This window comes from Lucilia cuprina, chromosome 5 (genome assembly GCF_022045245.1).
Source record: "Lucilia cuprina isolate Lc7/37 chromosome 5, ASM2204524v1, whole genome shotgun sequence".
NCBI lineage: Eukaryota > Metazoa > Arthropoda > Insecta > Diptera > Calliphoridae > Lucilia > Lucilia cuprina.
Genome location: NC_060953.1, coordinates 36934161 through 36961353, shown reverse-complemented (window position 1 = coordinate 36961353; position 27193 = coordinate 36934161). Strand labels below are relative to the sequence as shown.

Here is a 27193-nt window from a genome sequence, read left to right as displayed (position 1 = left end):
GTGTTTAATGACTAGACTATAGGAAAGTCTTTAGTATAGAATAGTCTACACTAGAATTTGTAGTTTATGTTTAGAATTGTCTAAACTCGAGGCTATGGAATATTTTTAAGTCGGGACTATAGAATAATTTTATGATGAGACCATACTTTAGTCTAATATGTCGATTATAGATAGAAACGAAACTTTAGTTGTGTTGCCAGCTACCAACGCAACTGACATAAAACTTCGTATTATGCACCGTAACTTTAGTTACTCGCAAAAAGTTAGAAAATTCGCTACTTTATAATAGTATATAGTCGAGGCTATAGAACAGAGTATAGTCGAGATCTGAGTATTGTTTACAGTAGAGCTTATAAATATAGTCTAGTCTATAGAATAGCCTGTAGTAGAGGCTTTAAAAATGTCCATAGTCTTTTCTATAGACATTATAATATTATGACTACAAAACAGTTTATAGTCTAAAGCATAGAGCCGCATATGATCAATACTTTAGAACTTTCTTCTGTAGAAAAAATTTAAAATTTTCTTATAAAAATGAGTTAAAATTCTGAAACGTTACTTACCCACTGAAATCTCCTTTCAATTCCCTTAAATTTTTTAAGTTTTTTTTGTTTATTTTAGAATTTTGTTTTATTTTATTCATTCAATACTTAACAAAATATTTATGTTTTTATGGGTGTAACTAATTTTGAATAAAAATACGTTTTATTTTATATAAAGAACAATTCACTAAGTATGTTTGTATACATTTGTTAATGTAAAAGTAAAAAAATGTGGCAACTACTTAAAATTACTTTAACAAATTATAAAATTTACAATTGAAAAAAAGCGAGCGATTTAATTAAAAATGCATAAAATAGTTCCAAAGATAATGAAGGCCATAGGGTGAGAAACACGTGACTACGTAATAATGCAAAATTAAACAACTGTTTTCTTTGGAGTTTACAAGATTTGTTTCATGAATAAAGAAACTATAATGTCTAGAAACAATATTAAAGAATATAAAACAATTAATTTACTTTTAAAGTTTTATATATCCTAAAACGAAAACTAAAACTTTTATAGCAAATTAAAGGTTTTCCTAGACCTGGTTCACACCGGGAAACTTTTGTTGAGAAACTTTTGATTTTTTGTTTGAGAGAAAGAGATGGTTGATATTTCTTTCTCTTTATCTCACACACAAAAATCAAAAGTTTCTCAAAAAAGTTTCTTAGTGTGAACCAGGTCCTAATAATCATTTATCAAAGGTTTATAAATAGAAACAAATTATAATGAAAAATCGCTTAATAAACCTTTGATAAATCTGTATGAATGATGTTTAATGCTAGCAAACAGTGAGTTTCTCAAAAAAATTTTTTTAATTCTAATACAATTCTTACTTTAAAACGCTCATTAATTTATCAATTTATTTAATTAAATTTTAATTATATTAGAGTTCATTGTTTTGGTTTCGTTTTTGTTTAGTTGGCTGTTTGCTTGTTATTTTTGTTTTATATTTTAATAATTAAAATTATTTTTATTTGTCTGTAGTCATTTGTGTCCGTCAGTGTCATGTCTTGGATCTCAATATAATAAATTTAAAGTAAAAAGCGCTATGCGTGTGATATTTATAATAAATTTTACTTAATACTAGTTTTCTACAAATGTTTCAATTATTGACGCATATTAAAATTATTGTACAAATTAGTTGTCTTTTTTTTCATCTTCGAATTTCAATTCGAATGGATTCTAACTTCATTTTATTCTCAACATTTTGCAATAAACGCACTAAATTCATAGATAAATGAATTCAAAACTACAATTGTATTCTTAAACGTTTTTTTTTCATGTGTTTCCAACTCTGCATACAAATAGTAAGTTAGAAAACAACCTGTGCTTTTATGAATGAATTATTATGTAGTATGTAAGCGATCGTACTTCTGTCGATAATGATGTACAAGTATCTGGGACGTGTTGATTTATAAAATTTAATTTTTTTGTTGAAGCTTTTTAGGTGTCACTTATTAACGTAAATGCTGTGTTTAGCAGGTAGTAAAATTTATGCATGCGGCTTTCCTAATAGCGCTGCTGTCTCTTCGGGTATATCTAGTTCTTTAGCTTTTGCAATATTAAAATACGAAGTTGCACTATAGTTGAATAATTCAAAATCATATCTGAAAATAATACAAAATTTCTTAAGTTAGTAAGAATCGTGTATAAAGTACAAAAAATAAAACTGCATATAGTACAGATTATTGAACTGTCTATAGTCTAAATAATAGACCTGTCTATAGTCAAGACTATAGAACTGTCTATAGTTTAAAATATCGAAATGTCTATAGTTCGGACTATGGAACTGTCAATAGTCCAGACATATAACTGTCAACAGTTCTCACTATAAAACTATCTATAGTGCAGACAATAGAACTGTTTATAATCATAAAACTGTCTATAGTCCAAACTATAAAACTGTCTATAGTTTAAACTGTAGGACTGTTCCAGACTATTGCAGACTATAGAACTTTATATAGTCGAGGCTATAGAACTAAATAAAGTCCAGACTATAGAACTAACTTTAGTCTAGAGTATAAAGCTATCTAAAGACCAACCTATAGAACTGTATAGTGTCCAGACTTTAGAGCTGTCTATAGTCCAGACTTTAGAGCTGTCTATAGTCCAGACTATAGAGCTGTCTATAGTCCAGACTATAGAGCTGTCTATAGTCCAGACTATAGAGCTGTCTACAGTTCAGACTATAGAACTGTCTATAATCCAGACTATAGAGCTGTCTATAGTCCAGACTATAGAACTGTCTATAGTCCAGACTATAGGACTGTCTATAGTCCAGACTATAGGACTGTCTATAGTCCAGACTATAGAACTGTCTATAGTCCAGATTATAGAGCTGTCTATAGTCCAGACTATAGAGCTGTCTATAGTCCAGACTATAGAACTGTCTATAGTTCAGACTATAGAGCTGTCTATAAGCCAGACTATAGAGCTGTCTATAGTCCAGACTATAGAACTGTTTATAGTCCAGACTATAGAACTGTCTATAGTCCAGTCTGGACTATAGACTATAGAACTGTCTATAGTCCAGACTATAGAACTGTCTATAGTCCAGACTATAGAACTGCCTATAGTCCAGACTATAGAACTGTCTATAGTCCAGACTATAGAGCTGTCTATAGTCCAGACTATAGAACTGTCTATAGTCCAGACTATAGAACTGTCTATAGTCCAGACTATAGAACTGCCTATAGTCCAGACTATAGAACTGTCTATAGTCCAGACTATAGAACTGTCTATAGTCCAGACTATAGAACTGTCTATAGTCCAGACTATAGAACTGTCTATAGTCCAGACTATAGAACTGTCTATAGTCCAGACTATAGAACTGTCTATAGTCCAGACTATAGAACTGTCTATAGTCCAGACTATAGAACTGTCTATAGTCCAGACTATAGAACTGTCTATAGTCCAGACTATAGAACTGTCTATAGTCCAGAATATAAAACTCTCTTTACTTTAGACTATAGAACTGTCTATAGTCTAGAATTTAGAACTATCAATAGTTCAGACTATAGAAGTGTCTACAGTTTAAACTAAAGAGCTGCTTTTAATCCACACTAAAAACTTTCAAAAGTTATATAATATAACTTTCTATATCCCGGACTATAAAACTATTATCCACAATATAAAACTGTCCATAGCGCAAACCATGAAATTGTATTTTTTCAGGACTATAAACCGATCTATACTCTTGACCATAAATAAATAGTAGTGTAGGACTTTTTAAAACATTAATAAACTTCTTTTCAAAACCTTACCTATAATAATCATACAATCCATCCAATTCATTTCTCGATAATTTTGAATAGAACTGTTGCAACAATTCCAGTGTATTCTTGCCCTTGCCCATATTACGCCACTCGGGAGCGATAATACGTTTTAAGCCAGTCTTTTCAATGAGATACAATTGATCCTCCTCAAGAGTTTCAAATTTTAAAATTATATCGAAATTTATCAAACATGGCGTACAGAATTGTGTTGAGGCCACAAAATGCATATCTAAATGGTTGCCATGTTTGATTTGATCCAACAGCCAGCGTACGAATTCCGAAAATGTTGGATATTTAGGAGGTTTTAATTGTTGGCTCTGGAAATAGAAAAGCGAAATTTATATTAAAGTTCAGAAAAAATGCTTTAAAAGAACTCACCTTTTTTCGATAAGTACGCACTATTTTTCTCCCCAGTTTATCGTGAAACGAATGGGGTATCGCATAAACGAATTTATCGCGATAAGCACTTAACAGTCTTTCGAATGGATGGCGTGCTATTAAAAATGTTATAGAATTATTTTGAGCTGTATGAAGCTGTAAAGATAAAAAGTATGAATAGAATCAATATATTTATGAATTAATTCCTTTAAATTCTAAACACATATTTCATTTATAGTTTATTACTTACCTCTTCTAATGTTACACGTGGATATCGTTCGCGTGCTAAGTGTAATAAAATTTCTTTCGTTTTGTGCAAAAAATCCGCTGAATAGCCAGCTAAAACATTAAAATTAAACATCCATGATGAAGAGGCAGCTTTAAATACATTGCACCTGTAAGGACATAAAAAAAGAAATTAAAAATGATTTTATGTACAACTAGTTGTTTACATATGGCGAAGGATTAAAAAAGGGTAGGGCGAAATCTGTTTTCTATTTACAAATTGTTATCCCTACATGGATTACCACAAAATATCTAGTTCTTGGGAACGTTGACGCAGGTATTTTTCAATGAAAATCATTATTGTGAATAGTTTTTAATACCCTGAAGTTTAGGGACTCAATTTGAAGAATACAGTTTATAATTGACCCAATTACCTATATCGCTATTAATTAATGTTCAAAATTGTTTCGCTATCCGAAACAATTTCGAACTAATTACAGTCAATACTAAAATTTATATAAACTGTCAACGGTTTGCAAGATCAAAAGATCTATAAATGACATATCATAAGTTATGAATTGTATATAGATTGACAAATAGAACTATTTTTAATAGAATATTAAAAAATGTCTTAAGCTAAGTTATAAAAGTGTCCAAAGGTAAAACTTTGTATAATATAGTCCACAGAACGGAATAAAGAAAAGTCAATTAACGAGTCTGTCGTATAGTCTATGGTCAAGACTATAGAACTGTTGATAGTCGATAACAGAACAGTCTACTGTCTAGTTAATAGCAAATGTATACTTGACTCAATCGGATGAAATCACATTTTTTGAATAAAATAGATCATTTTATATTCGGCACTATAGTATTGTAAAGACAACTTATAATCGAGAATATAGGATAGTCCACAATCGAAACTATGGAGCAGTCCATAACTGTTTCTAAATACTCGAGTCGAGACTATAGAATATTCTCTAGTAAAGACCACAGATTATAGTCTATAGTCGAGACTGTAAAACAGTCTATAATCGGGAATATAGAACTGTCCATAGTCGAGACTATAGAACAGTCTATGGTCAAGACTATAGAACGGTCTATAGTCGAGACTATAGAACAGTTTATCCCCGTAACTAAAGAATAGTCTATATTCGAGACTATAGAACAGTTAATACCCGAAACTAAAGAACAGTCAATATTCCAGACTGTAGAACAATCTATGGTCGAGACTATAGAAGAGCCTACAGTCAAGACTATAGAATTGTCTATAGTCGAGACTATAGAACTGTCTATAGTCAAGACTATAGAACAGTCTATGGTCAAGACTATAAAACAGTCTATAGTCGAAACTATAGAATAGTCCATACCTGTGTCAATATACTCGAGTCGAGACCATAGAACAGTCTATAGTCGAGACTATAGAACAGTCTATAGTCGAGACTATAGAACAGTCTATAGTCGAGACTATAGAACAGTCTATAGTCGAGACTATAGAACATTCTATAGTCGAGACTATAGAACAGTCTATAGTCGAGACTATAGAACAGTCTATAGTCGAGACTATAGAACAGTCTATAGTCGAGACTATAGAACAGTCTATAGTCGAGACTATAGAACAGTCTATAGTACTATAGAACAGTCTATAGTCGAGACTATAGAACAGTCTATAGTCGAGACTATAGAACAGTCTATAGTCGAGACTATAGAACAGTCTATAGTCGAGACTATAGAACAGTCTATAGTCGAGACTATAGAACAGTCTATAGTCGAGACTATAGAACAGTCTATAGTCGAGACTATAGAACAGTTTATAGTCGAGACTATAGAACAGTCTATAGTCGAGACTATAGAACAGTCTATAGTCGAGACTATAGAACAGTCTAAAGTCGAGACTATAGAACAGTCTATAGTCGAGACTATAGAACAGTCTATAGTCGAGACTATAGAACAGTCTATAGTCGAGACTATAGAACAGTCTATAGTCGAGACTATAGAACAGTCTATAGTCGAGACTATAGAATAGTATATAGTTGAGGCTATAGAACGGTCTTTGGTCAAGACTATAGAACAGTCAATAGTCAAAATTTTAGAATAGTCTATATTCAAGACTATAGAATAGTCCACAGTTGAAGGTCTTTTGATTCGAAACTATAAAACAATCTACAGTCGGGACTATAGATTGTTCTATAATCGTCAATAGTCGGGAGACTACGCAGAAGTCTATACTCAAAAGGCTAGTGAAAAGTTTATATTCGAAGATATACAACAGTCTGTATCTGTACTTATTTTCTGAAGTCCTCCTAATATATGTATAAATAATGTATTAATTAAACTTACCATATGATATGATGTTTTTTATTGACTAAAAATTCCCAAGGATTCGGCTTATGCCATGAATCGGTGCCTGCAAATAAATGCAAAAAAAAACAAAAGGAATTAATAAAGAATAAACGAAAGTTATTTTAATATTATTTTCAGATGAAATTCTCTTTAATTTCCCTCTTTCTCTCTAGATATTGTTTGACAGTATTAAAATGTTTCAAACAAAAGTGGGTCATATTGTATTGTGGTTGCTTGTTGTCGCTGTAAATAGTTATAGTTTGTCAAACATATAGGAAATAGTAGGCCGCTATTTAAAACATCCGGTGTTGATTTAACGGGACAATATTTACTTTTAAAAGGGGATACAGTTATTAAAGTTTGAGAAACTGTTGGGTGTGTGAGTGTTTAAATATTGGTCTGTTTGTTTTTAGGGGTTTATTTGTGAATATAAAAAGAGGATTAATGTTCGTGACAAGAGCATAGAAGAAGGATTGGCATTGGTAGGTATTAGATTTTTTTCTATTATGTTTTCATCTTTAATTTATGTTATTGAAAAACAGTGTTTGTTCATATACATATATTTTTTAATAAAATGGTTTTATTAGAGAAGCTTATAGTTGTAGATATTTTAATATTCATGGAAATTATATCGTAGACGGCTGATCTTAAGAATATCATTTGTTTTCCCACTTATGTGATATAGAAATATAATAAGTAAATAAACACTCATTTTACATTTAGGCTCATTTCTTAACTTTTACTTACCAACTACATCTAGACCCAATTCCGTACATTTCTCCGATAAAAGTTTTCGTCTTCTTTCCATACGTTTTTCTACCTTGAGCATATCACTTTCCGATAAAGACTGTATGGCTTCATCCGGTATCAGAGGTAAATGAGTTTCATTAATGTACTATAATAATTATAAAGAAATAAGAATTAAGAGTTCAGTTATATTGTACTCGATTGAATAAATGTTTTGATTTAGAGGACAAATCTCAGGATCATCAATAAATGTCATAAAATGTTGTTTTTTTTTTCATATTCAAAAGGTTTCCAACGATTCTTTGGATTTATCTTTTTGTTTTACTAATCACACATTTTCTATCAATCGTTAGTTTTAACAAATCATATTTAAGGAACTATAGCTGATACAAGTTCGTAATTCCAGTTAATGTTTTTCCTATAAAAATTTTTTAGTGGTGGGTGTAGAACCAATACATTAGTGAGTTATAAACATCAGTATAAACGTCTAAAACCCTCCGCAATACTGTGATATACCTCAATGAAGATATTGTCTTCCGAGCTGCACTTTTAGAAATATATATGCAATGCTGAACCTGGACTTTTTGATATATATGCAATACATATTATGCATACATACATATAAAACTATATGTATATCAAAAAGTAGTTAGAGTTATCAGTTGCAGACCCACATATTCTGGGTCCTTTAGCCATGCCTGGCTGTATGTTAAAAACATGATAGGGACTGTATTTCCTATAGGTTTGTTTGGTATTGCAAATGGACAATATCGGTCTACATTATCATATAGCCTCCATATAAGTGTCTTCCCGAATATATAATATATATTATATATATAATATATATATATTATATATAATATATATATATATATATATATATATAATATATATATATATATAATATATATATATATATATAATATATATTATATAATATATATATATATAATTATATATATATATATATATAATTATATATATATATATAATATATAATATATATATTAAATAAATCATACTAACAGTTTAAGTATTACGATACAATTCGACAAGAAAGAATTTTATTTAAAAAATCTTTTCTAATTCTATAGAGATTCATTAAAGGCTGTTATCGAAAATTAACTAATGTGTAAATTATCAAACATAAGGTTAGGTTGATAAGATATTGTATATTATATCAAATATGAAGAAATACACTTAAGCCAATATCGGTTCTATTATGCGCTCCTTTTCATGAAAATAAATTGTTATATCCCCGATTCTAATTTTGATGAATGACTGACATTGGCAAAGAATTTCTTCGTTTTATTTTTGCTGGGTGGGTACTAGGCCACTCAGAGTTTCACATTCAATTGCTCTACATTCTTCTGAATCCGCACGTTCAATTTTGTAAAGATAAGCTCGTAATCCAGTGTGACCACTCAGAAAACGCACCATCGTACCCAGACTTGCTCATTCTCAGAAGATTTGTAGTCTTGCTCTCACCAGTGCCCACCGTATCATTATTCCAAGATGCCTTGTGGGATTCTCTCACCCATAATTTTAATTCAGCTTTAGTAGCGTCGAATGATTTTACGTTCATGAGATTAACTACCTCGAGCTTCTTTTCTTTAAAACTGTTCCATTCGCCCTTTCGTTGCTGACTTCTCTTGAGTGGCCTAGTACCCACCCAGCAAAAATAAAACGAAGAACTTCCAAAAGAATAACATTTAGCACCACTTCAAAAGTAGCAATAAGTAAATTTATTTTTTTTATTTCTGTGGAAGCGATGTTTATTGACATCCGAGAAGAAACCATTTTATTTTGCAGTTGATTTATAAATGCGTGTAATTTATTTATTTATGTTAATATTATTTAAGTCAAATTATTTGTATTATATAATACTACAATTTTCTGACTCCTGAGAATGACTTTAGATGTATTGAATTTAAAATAAAATAAAAAGGACATCCCTCCTATGACAAATCTGTGTTAAAAACATCACTTCTATAGGTCTTTTTCTACTTTTCTTCTTCTACTTTTTCGCTTTTTTGGAGGTTCTTTTTTTGCTAGGCATATGTGAATCCTACCTCTGGAAAATATTCAAAGCTTTTATATAGTCCTACTTGCCTTCTGGCTGCTGCTGTGGGAGCCATATTTATTCTAGTCATACACAATATATTATAAATTTATATATCGCTGTACAGCGTGCTTTGAATCGAATAATCGATTTATTCACTATATTATTCACATTTTCAAAAACTGGTCTTATTGACTAAGCGTCGATCAATTGAAATTTACATAATTTTTAAATATTATTAAGAGTCTTACGTTATTTATGAGCGTTTTTGGAAAGCATCGACCGACCGATTTTAACAACTTTCAATGGGTGTTTGTATATTATTAATGCGAAAAATTTTTGAATGAAATGTAAAACGTCATTTGATTGGTGGTCGGAATCTATCATTATGAACTTTTTTCATTAAGTGAGCAAAGATATTTAAATTGATAACATATTTGTCCAATTTACAATCGGTGTTGTACGGTTGTATCGTCTAATTCACAATCGGTGTTGTACGGTTGTATCGTAGTATGTCGTAATTTTTTATAATTGATTTGGTTTTGTTTCAAACATTTTTATTTCAAAAATGTTTATAACTTACAACGTTACAACAATAGGACATCGATTGTTAATTGAACAATTATTAATTTGAAAGTATCCTTTTCTGAAAGACACGATGACTTTCGATTGAAATATTGTTTAAAAAAATGACACTATGGTCTAAGTAGGTTAAAAATTTGACTATATGACTATACAACAAACAATTTATGACATTTATTTTAGCGTAACTTGAGAGTTGCCTTAATATTATATACAATTTGAATTATTTTTTAACATAAAATGCAATACAATTACGTATAAATTATTAATATAATAAATTTTTAATAAATTAAACGTTTGTTTAATAATAACAACATTCAATATAAATATTAATATAAAAAATAAATATTAATAAATAAAATAATTAAAAACACAATTAATTTTTTATATAAATAGGTGATGTTTTAGTATAAAATGTTATTGCTCTTAAGAAAAACATAAAAAAATTTGTTGTTTTATTTTTTCTTAATAAAAATCTTATAAATATAAATTAAAAAAAAAATTAAACATTTTGGTTTTTTGTTGTTAAAATATTTACTTTATCATATTTGGAAAATCTTTTTCTAGAATTCCCTGTTGCCGCTATGGTAAGATCCTTATTTTTGCCGAGCAACATGACCGGATAACGAAAAGTTTGATCGGCAAAATTATCCTTGACTTTTGTGGCCTAAAAATTTCAATTAATTAAAGATTTTAATTGGACTTTTTATTGTAAAAAAAAATAATATATCTTTGTAGATGGTGTGGGTTTTATTTCTGTATTCAACAATGCCAGCAAATTACTAACAATACTTATAAAAAGCGCAGTTTTTGTTGTAAAAAAACAATAATAAATCAAAATATAGAACAACAACTCGTTTAAATAAGGGCATTAAATAGAATATAAAATTTCCAAAAAAGGATTTAGCTTTCAAAAGGATTTGTTTAAGCAAAGTTTCTTATTTTTTAAAATTAATTTATCTTAAAATATTTACTACGTACAATTTAAATTTTCTTTTATCAGAAGAATTTTTTTATTTGTTTTGTGTAATTTTTTTTAATATTTTATAAATACTAAAAAACATTCTAAAGTTTAGCTAAGCAATACGTTTTTTTCGATTTTTAAAAGATTTTTATATGGATGTAAATTTGTTTTCGAATACTTTAAAGAAAGGCTGCTTAAATGACATGAAAGTGTTTGAACTAAGTAGTAATTTGCTATATAGAACTAAATTAACAAAACATTTAAAGTAATGCATTCGTTAAGGGCAATAATTTGGGGTTTTGAAATAAGATAAGATAAATGAAAATGTTTGGAATGTATGGCGAAGTTCTGTGAGCATGCGAAAATGTATTTTTGAAAATATTATAAATATGAAAGAAAACATTTTCAAAACACTTATTTAGTTCTTATATCATTTACAATTTTGTGCATCTATAAAACAATTATTAATGTAATCAGGATCATTTTGCATTAATTGCTATTTTGTGCATCTATAAAACAATTATTAATATAATCAGGATCATTTTGCATTAATTGCAGAAGATCGGGAGAAATACAACCTCTATAGATTAGTCAAGAAATCAGTATATAGTTAGACATTAAAATCTGTCTGTAATCTGGTCTGTAAATCACTATTTACGCTGGTCTATAGATCAGTTAATAGCTCAGTCTGTATATCAATATGTAGAAATGTCTATAGGTTGATCAGCTGACCAATCTGTAGGTGTGTCTATAGCTGTTTAGCAGTCTGTAATTAGGTCTATAGTTCAGTCTGTAAATCAGTCAATAGTCCATCCTATAGTTAACTCTATTCTCTGGTCTATAGATCAACCTGTAGTATAGACTGTAGATCAGTTTTTACTTTATTTTACAGATTTGTCTATAAACTGTTATATAGATCGGCATTTATACTAGTTTATAGAACGTTTCTAAAGTACTTATCTGTAGACATTAAAAAAACACTTATTTCCTTAAATTTTGTTGTCAACATAAGAAGCCTTTTAGATTCAAAAATATTTGGAACATTTGGAAGTGTTGGAAAAACGGGCGAATTACCAATGGTGGGTGTGTGCAATAATAAGCCGAAAAAATAGTGGGCGTGACATCCTCACATTTTCGTATATCTTAGAAACTAAAATTTGGAATGCTCAAATTTCGTCTGAATCACTTTGATAACAATATGCTTTTTCTAGACAAATATGGCCGGACTGGAAAAAGGACGTGTGGTTCCTAAATAAAAATTAAATAAAAAATCGTATATCGAGTAATATATGAGCTCCAAATTTTGCACGAACAATTTTGACATTTGTGTAAACATTTGTCTAATAAATTGGTAAATTACGGCAGTGCGGTTTTCCCATTTGAATTAAATACAAAAATGTCGAGCAATACTGAAATACATACATAAGGGACGCTCACCCTTGAGTGGTCTCTTTTGGGATTTCGTTTAGATAGCGTAATTAGGCGCTATGTCTGTCTATGCTCTGTTGTAGCTTTCTAGTGGCGTGCAAATTCAGATTCGTTCCATGATTTGCATCTTTGTTGGATGTATTCTTGTGGGATGCCAAAGAATGGTTCAGGGGTAATAAGAGGGCGATGATCACACCTTTTATTATAACACAGACGAGGTGGCGTAAAATTCTGAAAGATTGTGGGATATTGACCTTAAATGACCGTTCCAGTATCACTAACTATGTGTTTATAAACTTAACTTGATCAGCACTTTGCTGTCACCATGTCTGATTGGTCCATTGATTTTTGTCAGGTATCATAACCTCGAAGAAATGGTCGAAAAACAATGTTGGTGACCCACAATCATGAAAGCGGATATATATTGTTCGTTGATGAATAATTTAAATATACTTATATGCCCTTCCAGGTCACCTGTGTTTAGAATGGCGATTTCAGGTAGCCGAATTGCCAATGTACAAGCCTTATCTTTAATTGGAATCTCCAAAGGAGGTATATAAAGAATAGCCCCAATAGCATGTGTAGCACATGTTCTTTTGTTATAGAGACGCGTAGTAGAGGCGCAGATGAGACGATCACAGAACTAAATATTAAATACCAAATTGCTCAGAATCATTTCTATATACGTTAATCTGTCCTTCCATGTAAACCTTGTAATGAAACTAAAGGTAAAGATAATTTCATGAACTCAAGGACAAAACTTATTGAAAATAGTTAAAACCGCTTTATTATTTCACCTTGTCTCCTTACAACTGTACCCCCTCAAATAGGGCTTTTGAGCCCATAACTATGTTAAATGTTCTAGTATCTCTACCAAAATTAGTATAACTTAGCTTTGTACAAGTGGTGGTTTTGTAATCGGGCTTCATTTGACCCTGGGCATACAAAGTGCCCATAAAAAATGATATAAAAATCAATAAGCACAACAATATCCTCATTCTTTAAATACTATTCACTGGTGTAAGGTATCAAAAGGTAGACCAGGCCCGACTATAGATTCTTACAGTTATAACAGGATTTTTTAATAGCATAAGTGAGTTATTAGAAACTGAAAAAAAAAATTTTATATACATTCCTATTTTTTAAAGAACTTTAAGTGCATTTTCTCAACCAGATTCCCCCGGGGGCATGTTACCTTGGTGAAGCCTCCACCTTGGTGTTATTGCAATTCCTGGGAATAGAGGTGTTTCCAATACCTCAGTCTGGCCGGGACTATAATTTGGTACAGTTTACTGCTTGGCTTAATCCTTGCATAGATTGAAAGAGGTCAAACCAGAGCACCGCATAATCTGTAGGACTATGGCTGTGATTTAAACCCAAATTCGCGGGGAGTGTAAGTGGCGGTTTAAAGACTGATGGATGGTAATGTCAATATTTCGTGATAAATTCGGTGCTGTTGCCGAAACAACAGATAGCCCATAGAGGAGTGACTGTGGGACTAAGCGTTGGAAATGAATTGGTATTAATTGAATATGTTACGAGATGAATGTGGGACACGGCGGGCCTCACCCACCCGTCTACTTAAAATAAATGTGTCGTATGTTTTTCTCTTATGAATGTGTCGTATAAATGAGATGTGTGCTGGATTGTATGATGATGGATGAAATGTATCCTATACAAATGATACCATTGAATTTTCCTTCCTTGTCCAGATATGATCAGAGTATACTCTGTTCATATCAGAATTACCACAGTGTGTCTCTGTGAGTAAGAACATCTCGAAAGTTAAGCAACGGGGCAGCAATGGTCAGAGATTTGATAGCTCAAGTACTTCAGCAAAGTGCTTGTACATGGACCGGCCCAATCCATGTACGAAAATTGCCACCAGAGTTCTTCATTGAAGGATTCAGGGGCAATGGTAGATCGTAGTCCAAGTCTACCCAGTGGATGAAAAAGACCATCGTGGGGTAGGGCATCATGCCAGGTACTCACGTAAAGCACTTCGACATTCATTTCTTAACCAGATGAGTAATTTTTTGGCTGTCGCTGCCCATCGTTACATTTTATGATGATTTTAATTTCCTTCATTTGCCATTCAGTCCACCTAATTACACATTCTATTTATTAATTTATTTTTCTTTTTTTTTCTATTAAATATTTTCTTCGTGTGATCTAATATTTCTTTTATAGCAAATGACTAAAAGACAATTATTTTCTCATTATTTGTTGTTGCTAGTTTTATTTTAGTATATCTTGCTATTTTACATTTTATAGTAATTTCTACAAAGTATAGGTCAAGTGTAAGTTGAAATAGGAAAAAAAATTAATAAAAAATAATAAACGATTGTTTGATTTTAGCACCTTTTTCTAATAATAAAATTCTAACATTAATTATGCATAAAGAATGTACAACGATAGACGCAGAACGACTGTATGACATGCATAAGACGACCAGAATGACCTTCTTTCTGTTTTGTTTCATTTCTATTTCATAATAGTAGCTCGGTTGGGTGTAAGAGTTTAAATAGTGGGTAGGGGATTTGGTTGAATAATATTGGTTTATTAATGGTTTGGTGACATGCTTCATGGTATGAAAGAAATTTAAATAAAAAACACTTTTCTATTATTGTTGAAAATAGATTTTTATTTACAAAAATTGCTTTACACACACAAACGTTTTTTGTTGGAAGTTTAGATTTTTAGGTGAAAATTATTTGCTTGTTTTTGGGCTTAAACAAATAGTAAATAAGTAAATTGAATTTTATTTTGATTAAATTCATGATACCTGAGACGTTATTTAAATATTGAAATACGAACATGTTTTGTCATGTAATTTTGTTAAATTTTTAATAAAGTAATTACTTTATTTGTTTAGTGGGTATTTGAACAAAAATTTTATTTTGTCTGTCAATACGTCCAAATATAAACAATGTATATTGAAGGTCATGAAAAAAGGATTGACATGAAAAAATGTCATTTAAGCCTTTCAATTGGAAAAAATGTAATGAAAACTGGTTGTATATTTTATTAAAATTTTTCTAATGGAACACTAAAACTTATCTGATGCATTAAATAAATTGATATCATTAGAAAACTTTTAATATTAAATGCACGATTTTATATATTAATTACTTGATGTCTAATATTTCTAACTAAGAAAATACCAGTTGGAAAACGAATAAGTACAAAAAATCCCTATTATATTATAGTTCAGGAGGATAAGTGTTTCTGTGTTTTATTCTGAATTTTATTGCAAAGAATGTAAAAAATAAGTACAATAAAGTACACTTGTGTAGATTTGCATTCAGTCGGTTTGATGAGTGTATACATAAAACTAAAAAGTACCAGTCATAGAACGAAAAAGTACCAAAAACTGTTTGCACTAACTTAGGGCTCTTAGTGTTTATTTTTACGTTTTTGATTAAATTATAAAAGCATCAAAAGTACTCTTTAAACAAGGAAAAAGTACCAAAAAGTCCCCTTTTATAAGTTCTCACTTACTCCGGGCTATAAATGCGTAATTTCTTATTTCTAGGTTCAATATTTAAGAAAATTTAAAAAATACTGTTGAAGAATGACAAAGTAGCAAAAATTTTCGTATTATATGTTCTAGTCTATAGTATATTCTATAGTCCAGTCTATAGTCTAGTCTATAGTCTAGTCTATAGTCTAGTCTATAGTCTAGTCTATAGTCTAGTCTATAGTCTAGTCTATAGTCTAGTCTATAGTCTAGTCTATAGTCTAGTCTATAGTCTATTCTATAGTCTAGTCTATAGTCTAGTCTATAGTCTAGTCTATAGTCTAGTCTATAGTCTAGTCTAGTCTATAGTCTAGTCTATAGTCTAGTCTATAGTCTAGTCTCTATAGTCTAGTTGATCCAAATTGAAAATACAGAAGAACTACGCCCATGAAACTGAGCACTTCAACCGAATATTAGAAACTAAAAATAATGTATTCTCGAATTTCATTATAACCTTTATAAGAATCTTTACACGGGAGTTTATATTACTTAATCATTTTATTTTTAACCATTAGGAATGGTAAGCGTAGTTAGTAATGTCTTCTTTCCATCTGTTTAAACTTTCATTCAAACTTTTTTATGTAAATATTTTTATTGAAAAAAACCGCATACTGTAAAAGGTACTTGAAATTCGTTTCAAATGAATTTATTTATTTGCAAAATTAATTGCTTGAAATGAAAATAATGTTCATTGTTTTGTTTCACTCATTTATAATTCCTGCAATTATCTATAATTTAAACATTTAAATATTTTTCACTTCCTCCGGTCTTAAGTACTGACACGTTACTGTAGTGATGTGTGTTTATTTCTATTAGAAAATAATAATTTTACAACATTTTCTTCAGTTTTTGTTTTTGCCTTATGTGGTTTGTTTGGGAGGCAGTTTGTTAGTTACAAACATAAATATAAATTTATTGGTGGGTTCTTGTTGGTTGTTATATGTGACGTATGATTAATGTACGGTTTGGTTTTGAATTCTGATAGTCAAATATATTATGTATACGCAGTGTAAGAATGTATTATTAATTTTAAATTTATAAATTGAAAAGGGAATTGTTTTGAGTTACAAATTAAGTGCAAATAGCAAACCCAGTGAATGGTATTAAGAAATATAGAAATATAAAAATTCTAACAATATTTATATGTCGTAAATATAAAGTAAATTTTGAAATGATATTAATTACTAATATTTTCTTATTTATTAGTTTAATTATCATTTATTAGATTTATTACATTCATTCTCGATGAAGCTTGGGTATATAATGACCGAACTTCTTTTGTAATTTCTATAATATATTTTACCGACTCTGTAAGATATACATATTCATATTTCTTATAGATAGCAAAGTCGATTCCTGTATGTGTGTGTTTGTTGAAATAAAATTTCTGATGACCCCTGATAACTTAAATATTTCTATTAGACATGATTTCGAGAAAATCAGCAAAATTGTTCCATAAATAACGGAGATATGGGTAAAATCATAGACAACCTCTAAAAATTTCGATAAAAATAGCAAAAGGAAAAATCAACAACAACAATGTGGTAAATTTTGTTCTTCGCAACAAGGGTAGTATTAAAAACGTGGCCGAGAGAAAGACATAAGGCTACTTGGAATAATGGTGTGGTGGATAGGACCATACGATCTTTGCTATAGATTGACCTCTAGGAGATTTGGACGAAATGTCTATTTAGAATGAATAACTGGACGAAGGCATGCAGACGAATGTAGAGAATTTGAAGATTTAAAACTAAGATATATGTATATATGCGAGCATGATCGACCCTACACCAGTGAGTATGTTAAACATTTCGATTTAATACCAACATATTTTAACAATTTGTTGATAAGAACTGATTTTCTGAAAGAGCCTTATATGGGAACAAAAGTAAACTGAAAAGTTTGAATTTCTATTATATTTAACCTAGAAATATTGCCACCTGCACGGTTCTTCAGGCAGAAATATTAACCTTCGATACAGCCGCAAGAAGAATCCGGAAATTAAACCTCGAAAATTCGACCATACATACATAAATACTTGGACGGCAATCAATCAATTAATCTTAACTCATCTTGTTGTATTGCATTCCGGGGGTAGATAGGTGCTTCCAATACCTCTAGTCGGACGGGACTATAAATTAGAGTTTACAGTTTTCTGCCTGGCTTGGTTTTGCATAAATTAAAAAGGGGTCTAACCAGACAACCACATAATCTGGTACTACAGGTGGCCAGTTGCTCGCAGGATAATGGTTGGTCAGTTGGTTGAGGTTCCTTTGGGATCCACGAAGTGGCTGTGTTTAAAAGCCAAATTCGCGGGAACAGTGAGTTGCGGTTAAAAGACTGACGTATGGTAAAGTCAATATTTCGTAATAAGTTCGGTGCTGTTGCCGAAACAACACAGAGGAGCGACTGTGGGACTAAGCGTTGGAAATGAGTTGGTATTAATTGTATATGCTACGGGAAGAATGTTGGGTATGCGGGCCTCAACCACCCGTATACCTACACTAAATGTGTCGTACGTTTTTCTCGTATAAATGTGTCGGATAAATGATAAGTGTGTAGGGCTGCCTGACGATGGATGAAAGGTATGATATACAAATGATACCATTGAGTTTTCCTTCCTTATCCAGATATATTCTGAGTAAACTCTGTTTATATCAGAATTACCGCAGTGTATCCCTGTGAGCAAGAACAAAGTCTCGACTTATCTGATGGATTCGTACTTCGGTCCACCGGTTCGTACTTCGGTCCACCGGTTCGTACATCGGTCCACCTGTTACGTCTCTAGGTATAATTGCCAAATCAACAGAGGTCATCCCATCTGCGTGGGTGTAAACGGAAGTGATTTACATCTGGGAAGTTAAGCAACAGGGCAGCAATGGTCAGAGACTAGATAGCTCAAGTATTCGAGCAAAGTCCTTGTACATGGACTGCTCAATCCATGTATGAAAATTGCAACCTGCGTTTAAGATACACAAAGGGGCAGAGGTGAGTTGTTTACATTTTACTCATCCAGTTGTAGAAAAAGCACCACCGTGAGATAGGGCAACACGCCAGGTACTCACGTAAAGCACTTCGACTGCCCTAGCCCACTCTTCGAAGAGCCTTAAGTAAACGCAAATCTCTATGAAAGGATTTTAGATACATACTCGTTCTATAAATGGTACTTTTTTATCTTAATGCATACACGCACCTTGATAGAATGAAAATCTAAAAAGGGACTTTCTTTTATTTTTGTGTAATAAAATTCGTAATAATTGAAGGATGTATAAGATTTGGCATAGCCGAATGTAAAACACTTACTTGTTTTATTTAAACAAAATTTAATTTTAAGAATTTAAAATAAGTTTTCAATTTGTATTAAAAAATTGGTGTATTTTTATAAAAACTTAAAATTGTTTTAAATAATTTAATTTTCATACCAAAATGCTATTAAATATTTACAACTTAATAATTTATTTTAAAGTGTTATTCAACTTAATTAATTTAACATAAAATTTTTCAACATATTAATGATATTTCATTTAAATTCTGAACAAAACTTTTCTAAAACAAAATATTTAATACCCAGCAAACAATGACGTTTTATAAGTGGGCGATTAGCTGTGTATAGGTATGTATCTGTGAAAGTATTCTAAACAATTGTATTTTATAAATAAATAAAAATAAACGTGTGAATATGTATTTTTTATTGTTTATTTGTATATTTTTTCTTTATATCAGATAAGATTTATTTTTACCGTTAATAATTTATGATTTTTTTGGAATTTATAGAAAATATATGAGTTTTTAATAAGAACATGTAAATCATATAAGCGGACCTATAAGAACTAATTCGAAAATGGAATACAACTCTCATTAATGGGCCGGAGCTTCGAAGTCTATTTTGGTGCTACTCGACCGCGTAAAAGAGAGGGCGAAGGTACTTATCGGTAACAGTAGGATAACTAACTCTATTGATTGACTGGATTACCGTCGCAACGTGGGGTGTATTTCACTGTTCTATCGATACTACAATGAAATGTGTTCCTTTGAAATTAGCGAACTTGATCCCGATACCCGTATATTCTTGCGTAACACACGTCATTCTTCAAGAACACACCCATTTGAGGTAATTGGCCAGTGAACCGCACAACACATTACAGGAAAAATTCATTCTTAAGCCGCACTGTTCGTATGTGGAATAAATTTCCTGCAGAGGTATTCCCTGCCACTTTCGATATAAGAAACTCCCACAAACAAACTTCCTCTATCCTCCTTCCCACAACCTATTTTCCTAGTTTCAACACAATGCTTCGCATAAGTACGTTAAATGTTTTAGTATCTCTACAAACAATCGTCTTAGTTTTATATAACTCTGCTGCCGATTTTCGTAATGATTGGGCTTCATTTCTAAAATGTCTTCTCTTAAAGTGGCTTGAAGGTCAAATTTTACTTATGAATAAAATTAGACGTTAATTTATCTACCAAAATTTATAAGGTCCTTGTCCCGAAATGAGTCATATTTTAGACATTCTTACTTCTATATTTCAATATTATTGTTTGGCTGTCGGAAAATTTGCAACTCTTTCATTTTGTACATTCCATGATTGTATGGATTTTCGCCTGCAGGGTAGTATTGTGTTTAGGAAGTATATTTTGGTTTACGAATTTTTTAATGTATGTAGATACCTTGACGCGTTTTAGGAAATTTGTTCTATTACTGTGCTTGACATTTGTTCTATTATCTCATGTCCTTCGTCATTTCTGTTATTTGTGTTTAACAGTCCAAAATGTCCATTATACATTGATGACTGCACTGTAACCGGATTTGGTTAGTTAGCCTAATGATAATAACCGATCCGATTCGTATATAACATGCGTTGAAATCGAAAGAATGTCCATTAACACTTCTAAAGTTTGGTCATAATATTTATTAGGACCACACCCTCCCTCACAGTTTATCTAACTTATACCTTAGCTTGTCTATGATATCATTCCGTAGCGGGTCGTCAACATGAAAATGGTCTAAGAATTGAATTGTATTAGTTTTGGGCTAATCCGAGACAACGTTTCAAAAGTTCATTGAAATTAATCATGAAGTGCCCGCTTTAAATGTGAACCAATAAAAGATACTTTTTGGTACAATTTTTTAGTGCATACCTACTTGAGCCTAGAGGTAGAGAGTGCCAATAAAAGAATACTTTTGGTACTTTTACATTTTTCAAAAAGTACTTTTTGAGTTTTTTATAACATTGAACCTAGAAACATGAAATTAAGCATTAAGAGCCCAGCCAGTAAGTGAGAACCTTTAAAAGGGGAGTACTTTAAGCACTTTTTCGTTCATCAAAAAGTTCTTCTTGAGTTTTCGATAATATTGAACTCATTTACTCCGGGCCCTAGCAATCTATTAAAAGGTGATTTTCAGTACTTTTGGTAGTAGCCTCCGGTTGGTTAGTGTTCTAGTTTGGTAGACCGAATGTGGTGGGTTCGATTCCCACCTGTGGCACTGGTTAAGGAGCGAACAACAGGCCCGATAGAGGCCTAAGTATATTTTTTTCGGATTTAATCTATATATGTACATCATCCTTTCGAACTAACTAACTAGTACTTTTTCATTCATTAAATAGTACATTATGAGTTTTCTATAACATTGAACCCTGATATGTGTGAGTGAAGCATGTAGGCCCCGGAGTAAGTGATTACGTATTTAAAGTGACTTTTCGGCACATCCGAATATAGAATTCTTACTTGCTAAATCTGAAAAGGTGTCATTATAAAAGTTTATACTTTTGTGGATCAATGATCAATATTTGCAATGAGTGGCAATTGGATAAAGAAACAAATAAGTTAGTGGTTCTAAAAGATCTACATTATTTACTTTCTAGCATTTATAATAAAATGTGTGCATCTTAAAAACTAAATCCCTAATGACCTTGGTATATATATATTTGTATTAATAACATTGATAATGAAATGTTTATAAAGTCTTAAATACTTTTTAAACAAATAGATTAGATAAAAAATTTGCGTGAATCTTAAAAGAATATATTAACATTAGTTTAATAATTTCTTTAATTAAAAATTCCGCCGTTTATTTCTTTATTTATTATAATTCTTTATTATAATTCTGAAACTAACAACTAAAAGTGTGCTGCCAATTAACTAATCGAATAAATTAAATCACTGTGTAGGGTGTTTTGCAAATTGTTATTTAATAATAAATCAAAAAAAATAATATTTTATTATGTTTAAATAAACTGCTATTAAAAATATATATTAATGTCTAATGTTTAATTAGCACTACTAAAGAATGAAAAAGGCCTAAAATATTTACAAAAGCTAAAAAAAACTAATAAAGGGGTAAAATATTTATTTTTATGTATAAACATATCATATGAATATTAGATGAATATTTTATATTTAAATGTTTAAAGGTGTTAATTTATTAAAAGCATAAATGTACAAAATTTATAATTTATATATATATTTTATAAATATATTTCTAGAATTAATATTTGTATTAAAGTACAATAATTCTTTATTACACGTTATATTTTATGAATATTATAGTATCATTTAGAATTTACATGTCAGATAAAAGTGTAAATTTATTTAGTTTAAATTATTATAATTTATATTAGGGTAGTGTTATAGTTATAGTAAGTGTATCTTTTATAAAATAGTGATATAAACTTCTGAAAGATATGATTTATTTGATGTGAAATAATTTTCGGAAGTAGGTCTTTTATAAGAGCTATGTTTATTAGTTAAGCTATTTATACATGATTGTCAGTTCTTGTAATGTCGATGCACTGACGATGAACAATTTTTAGAATTAACTACACATGTTCATTTAATGTAACGTGTTCCTTTGTCAGATGTATGAATTCGTTCATCGGACAATAAGAAATGTCTGATAATTATATGTCAATACAAACGTAATTTGTATTATCTGACAATATTATTGTTTTACAATATACTGACAATGCTTTTTCTGACAATGTTGCAATACAAAAATTTTAAAGCTATATGTACAGATCTTACAACAGTGGTAGATCTGACAATGCCCTGAATTATTTGTACATCTCAGTATAATAATTATCAGACAATTATCTGTTAATAAAAACGAGTTTACACGACTATTACTTGTTTGACAGATAGCGGAAACCTTCGAACACTTTTCTTGGGAGTGATATTATTTCGGACTGATTGGAAACTTCATAGGAAATGCATCAAGGAAACTGTTAAAGACAGCACAAAGTTAATTGGCAACAAAATGTCTCATTCATGTCATGTATAACTCAACTCTTCTCACCTTCGTGAGAAGGGTATATATAAGTTTGTCATTCCGTTTGTAATTTCTATAATATAATTTTCCGACCCCATAAAGTATATATATTCTGGTTCCTTATAGGTAGCGGAGTTGATTAAGCTATGTCCGTCTGTCGTCTGTCTGTTTGTCTGTCTGTCCGTCTGTGTGTTTGTTGAAATCAGTTTTAAGAGGACCCCAGATTTCGAGGAGATCCGAATCTTCAATAATTCTGTTAGACATGCTTTCGAGAAGATCGCTATTTAAAATCACCAAAATCGGCCGGTAAATAACGAAGATATGAGCAAAAATCCGAGACAACCTCTTAAAATTTCATCAAAAAATGTCATATTTTTTCATGCTTTGTTAAATAAGCAACAATAACACTGTATACTTATTTTATATAATATTAGAAAAAGATGTACACGTGTGTGTAGATGGATTTGGTTTTTCAGCTGTGTATTTCGTTTTGTATGTTTGTTTATGGGTAAAAGGTGCTGCTAGTATTTCTACTCTTCTTGTCCTTGATACGATTTGGTTCTCTGATTAGACCCCATAATCAGAGAACCACACAATCTGGTAGTACGGGTGGCCAGTTGCCGCAGGACTATGTCAGTTGGTTGAAGTTCCTTCGGGATTCACGTAGTGGCTTTGGCGGTTAAAGGACAAATGTAAGGTAAAGTCTTTATTTTGAGATAAGTTTGGTGCTGTTGCCGAAGACAACAGATACCCAATATATATAATAAGGGACGAATGTAAAGGTGTACTGGTTGAATGAAAGGTATCATACACAAGTAATACCATTAAAATTTTCCTTCCCTGTTAGGTATGTTTAGAGTAAACTGAACATACCTCCCTGTTCATAACAGACTTACCACAGTGTCTCGGCCTATTGTACGCATTCGTTATTGCGTTTACCGGATAAATCTCTAGGTACTGCTGCCGACTCAACAAAGGCCAGCCCATTTGCGTGTAAATTGAATTGATACTTAAATTTCGAAAGTTAAGCAACGGGGCAGCAATGGTCAGTGCGTGTAAGATACACAAGGCGGCAGTGATGAGTTGTTTATTATACTCATCCAGAGGTTCGCTCCAGGTACTCACGTAAAGCACTTCGACTTAAATTCTAGTTTCGGTCGGACAGTCCCGAATTACCTATGACTTAGGGTTATCCATAGCCACCGACTGCTCGTACTTGTACTACGAACACCTACGTCACCTAAGTCTAAGTCCATAACAAAATAACGCATGAGTTGTTATTTAACTCAGACTGAAAGATGCATTTCAGTCGATTGTAACCAAATGTTTTAAAGATCAGGTCCTCCGAGCAGTGTTCGAACTACCACAACTGTTAAAGACATTATCTACAAGAACTATAAAAAAAATGTAGGTTTTTATTTCTTAAATCCCAGCTAGCATTTGAAAGATAGTTAGATGATTTATCAGTAAACTAAGACTTTTTTGACTCCTTTTGATGATTGAAAAGTGATCAATTAGTTGCGCGCATAAAAATGATTCAAAGATAATAACAAAATGCATTGCAATCATAAATTGATAATCCTGGTATTTGAAATATTTCAATTTCAACAATTACACTTGAAAATGACTCAAAAAAGATTGAAAAATAATTCAAAACTGAATAGAAAATAAGCTCATATATGCGCTTATTTTGTAATCAGTTTAATTTAAATCGTGTAGAAAAGTATAACTCGAATGTGATCAAAAATTTCAAAAACTACCTAGCTAGCATTTGTAAGATTGTTGATTGAACAAAATGTATGATTATCCTGCTGTTTGAAATATGATAGCTTTTCATATTATTTTCTGATCATATTTCAAGTAGTTGGAAGATATATATAAAAATGTGTCTTATGTAATAGTTTCTATTTGCAACGAAACAATAACAATTACACTTGAAAATGACTCAAAAAAGATTCCAAAATGATTCGAAACTGTTTAGAAAAAAAATCCTTTCAAAAGAGTAGCGGGTAGGGTTCTAATTTTTCCGGACGAATGAAACATTTATAATCAGAAAATAAGCGCATATCGTGCAGAAGAGTATGACTCGAATGTGATCAAAATTTTCAAAAACTACCCAGCTAGCATTTGGAAGATTGTTGATTGAACAAAATGTATGGCATGATTCATCATCAGGATGATCATGAAATATGATAGTTTTTTAAATTATTTTCTGATCATAATTCAAGCAGTTCGAAGATATAAAAATGTTTCTTATGTAATTATTTCTGTTTGTTTAAAAAGATTCCAAAATGATTCGAAACTGAATAAAATGGGCTCATAAAACAGTCTTTCAGAAGAGACGCTTTGTGATCATTTAAATCGTGCAGAAGAGTCATAAATGACTCGAATGCGACCAAAAACTGCTGAACATTTTTTTATATGTTTTGGAACAATGTTTTGCAAACATTTTTAAATAAATTTTTGTTTCAAATATCTTAACGTGTAATAAATGAAATGTTATTGTACTTTCATACCTTAACTAAAGTTTTATTTGTTATAAAATAAAAATTAATATAAACTATTTGATCTATAACATTGTTTTGTGTAAATTTGTATTATAAATACTAATTAATTGAAAAATTGAAACTCACCTCGTAACCTTTGAGTTTGTAAAACTGTTCATTACGCACCAGAAAGACGAGAGCTAATGGCAAAAATGCAATTGCAGTGAAAACTAAAAAATAACGCCGTATGGCGCGCCAATATGTCTTGTTTAGACGCATTTACAACATTAATACGAATTCCTTAAGAGTTTCGGTGTCGTCGTCGACGTATCTCTCTCTTTTTTCCGCCTTAGGGTTTCTAAGCAATTTTCTTTAGTTTCCACAGCTTTCACTTCTATTTCCGTCTTTTGCAAGAAATTAATTTTCTTTTATTTTTTTAATTTGTTTCACTTTTTTCTCAGTCATAAAAAAGACATTTTTCAATTAAAAGTGGTTTCTATTGTGGCGGCGTTTTAATCTTTTTTGTTTTTAGTTTATATATTTTTTTAGTTTACTATTGTTGTTGTAACATATAATTACCGCCAAGTTGTATATTTTTTTCTAATTTATTTGTTTTAATTTTCTTTTTATTTCATATTTTATTTATTTTTTTCTAAATAGCAAACAGTTGTTGAGCAATAGAAAATTAGAAGAAAAATAAAACAACTAATGAAAATATATTTTTTTTCACAAAAAAAGAACAACAACATTATTTTAATAATTTACGAGTAGTATTTCATTTTAGTAGGTACAAATTTTGTTTGTCCACAACAAAAACTACAAATTGTGTCATCTTTATTTCACATGCGACACTGTATAGATCAGTAAACACAAAAAGAAAAAAATTATAAAAAAAAACTAAATAATACTAAATATAAATAATAAAAAATTATAAGAAAAAAAAAATATGTTTATTTTTCATTTGAAATGAGACAATTTTGCATACTCAAGTAATTTACAGTGGTGTTTAATTATAGTTATACAGTAGGACTGGGAATAAATGAACCAGTTATTTGCACAACAATAAATATTTCACTTAATTGTACCCTACCCCACTTGGTCTATGGGGTTTTGTGCTAATGTTTGTAACGCACCTTAAAGTTAACCAACCGGCTTAGAACTATTTTCTGAGTAGATAAAGGCGATGATGCCATGTCCCGTCCGTGCATCTATCTGGCTATCTATATAAAACTGGAGCGCAAGATAATTGAATGAAATTTGGCACATACGTTTTTTGACCTAAGGAGGAAGCCTATTGAAAATAGTTAAAATCGGTGCATTATATTACTTAGCCCACATACAACAGAACTCCCCGAAAAGGGCTTTTAAGT

General features: G+C 30.7%; 1 protein-coding gene across 2 annotated transcripts; it reads right to left on the bottom strand.

The window, feature by feature from the left end:
- Positions 1-1565: 1565 nt before the first annotated feature.
- LOC111683583 (carbohydrate sulfotransferase 11) lies at positions 1566-26485 on the bottom strand. 2 transcript variants are annotated; one of them, XM_023445674.2, is made up of 8 exons: positions 25971-26485; positions 10694-10822; positions 7512-7659; positions 6762-6828; positions 4450-4594; positions 4200-4355; positions 3810-4138; positions 1566-2153 (listed from the first exon to the last, which is right to left on the bottom strand). In XM_023445674.2, exons 1-8 carry the CDS (start codon positions 26100-26102, stop codon positions 2039-2041), a joined length of 1221 nt encoding a protein of 406 aa, XP_023301442.1. In that variant the 5' UTR covers positions 26103-26485; the 3' UTR covers positions 1566-2038. The 2 variants fall into 2 exon arrangements, with proteins under 2 accessions (XP_023301442.1, XP_046808018.1); XM_046952062.1 differs by lacking the exon at positions 10694-10822.
- Between the last annotated feature and the right edge of the window lie 708 nt (positions 26486-27193).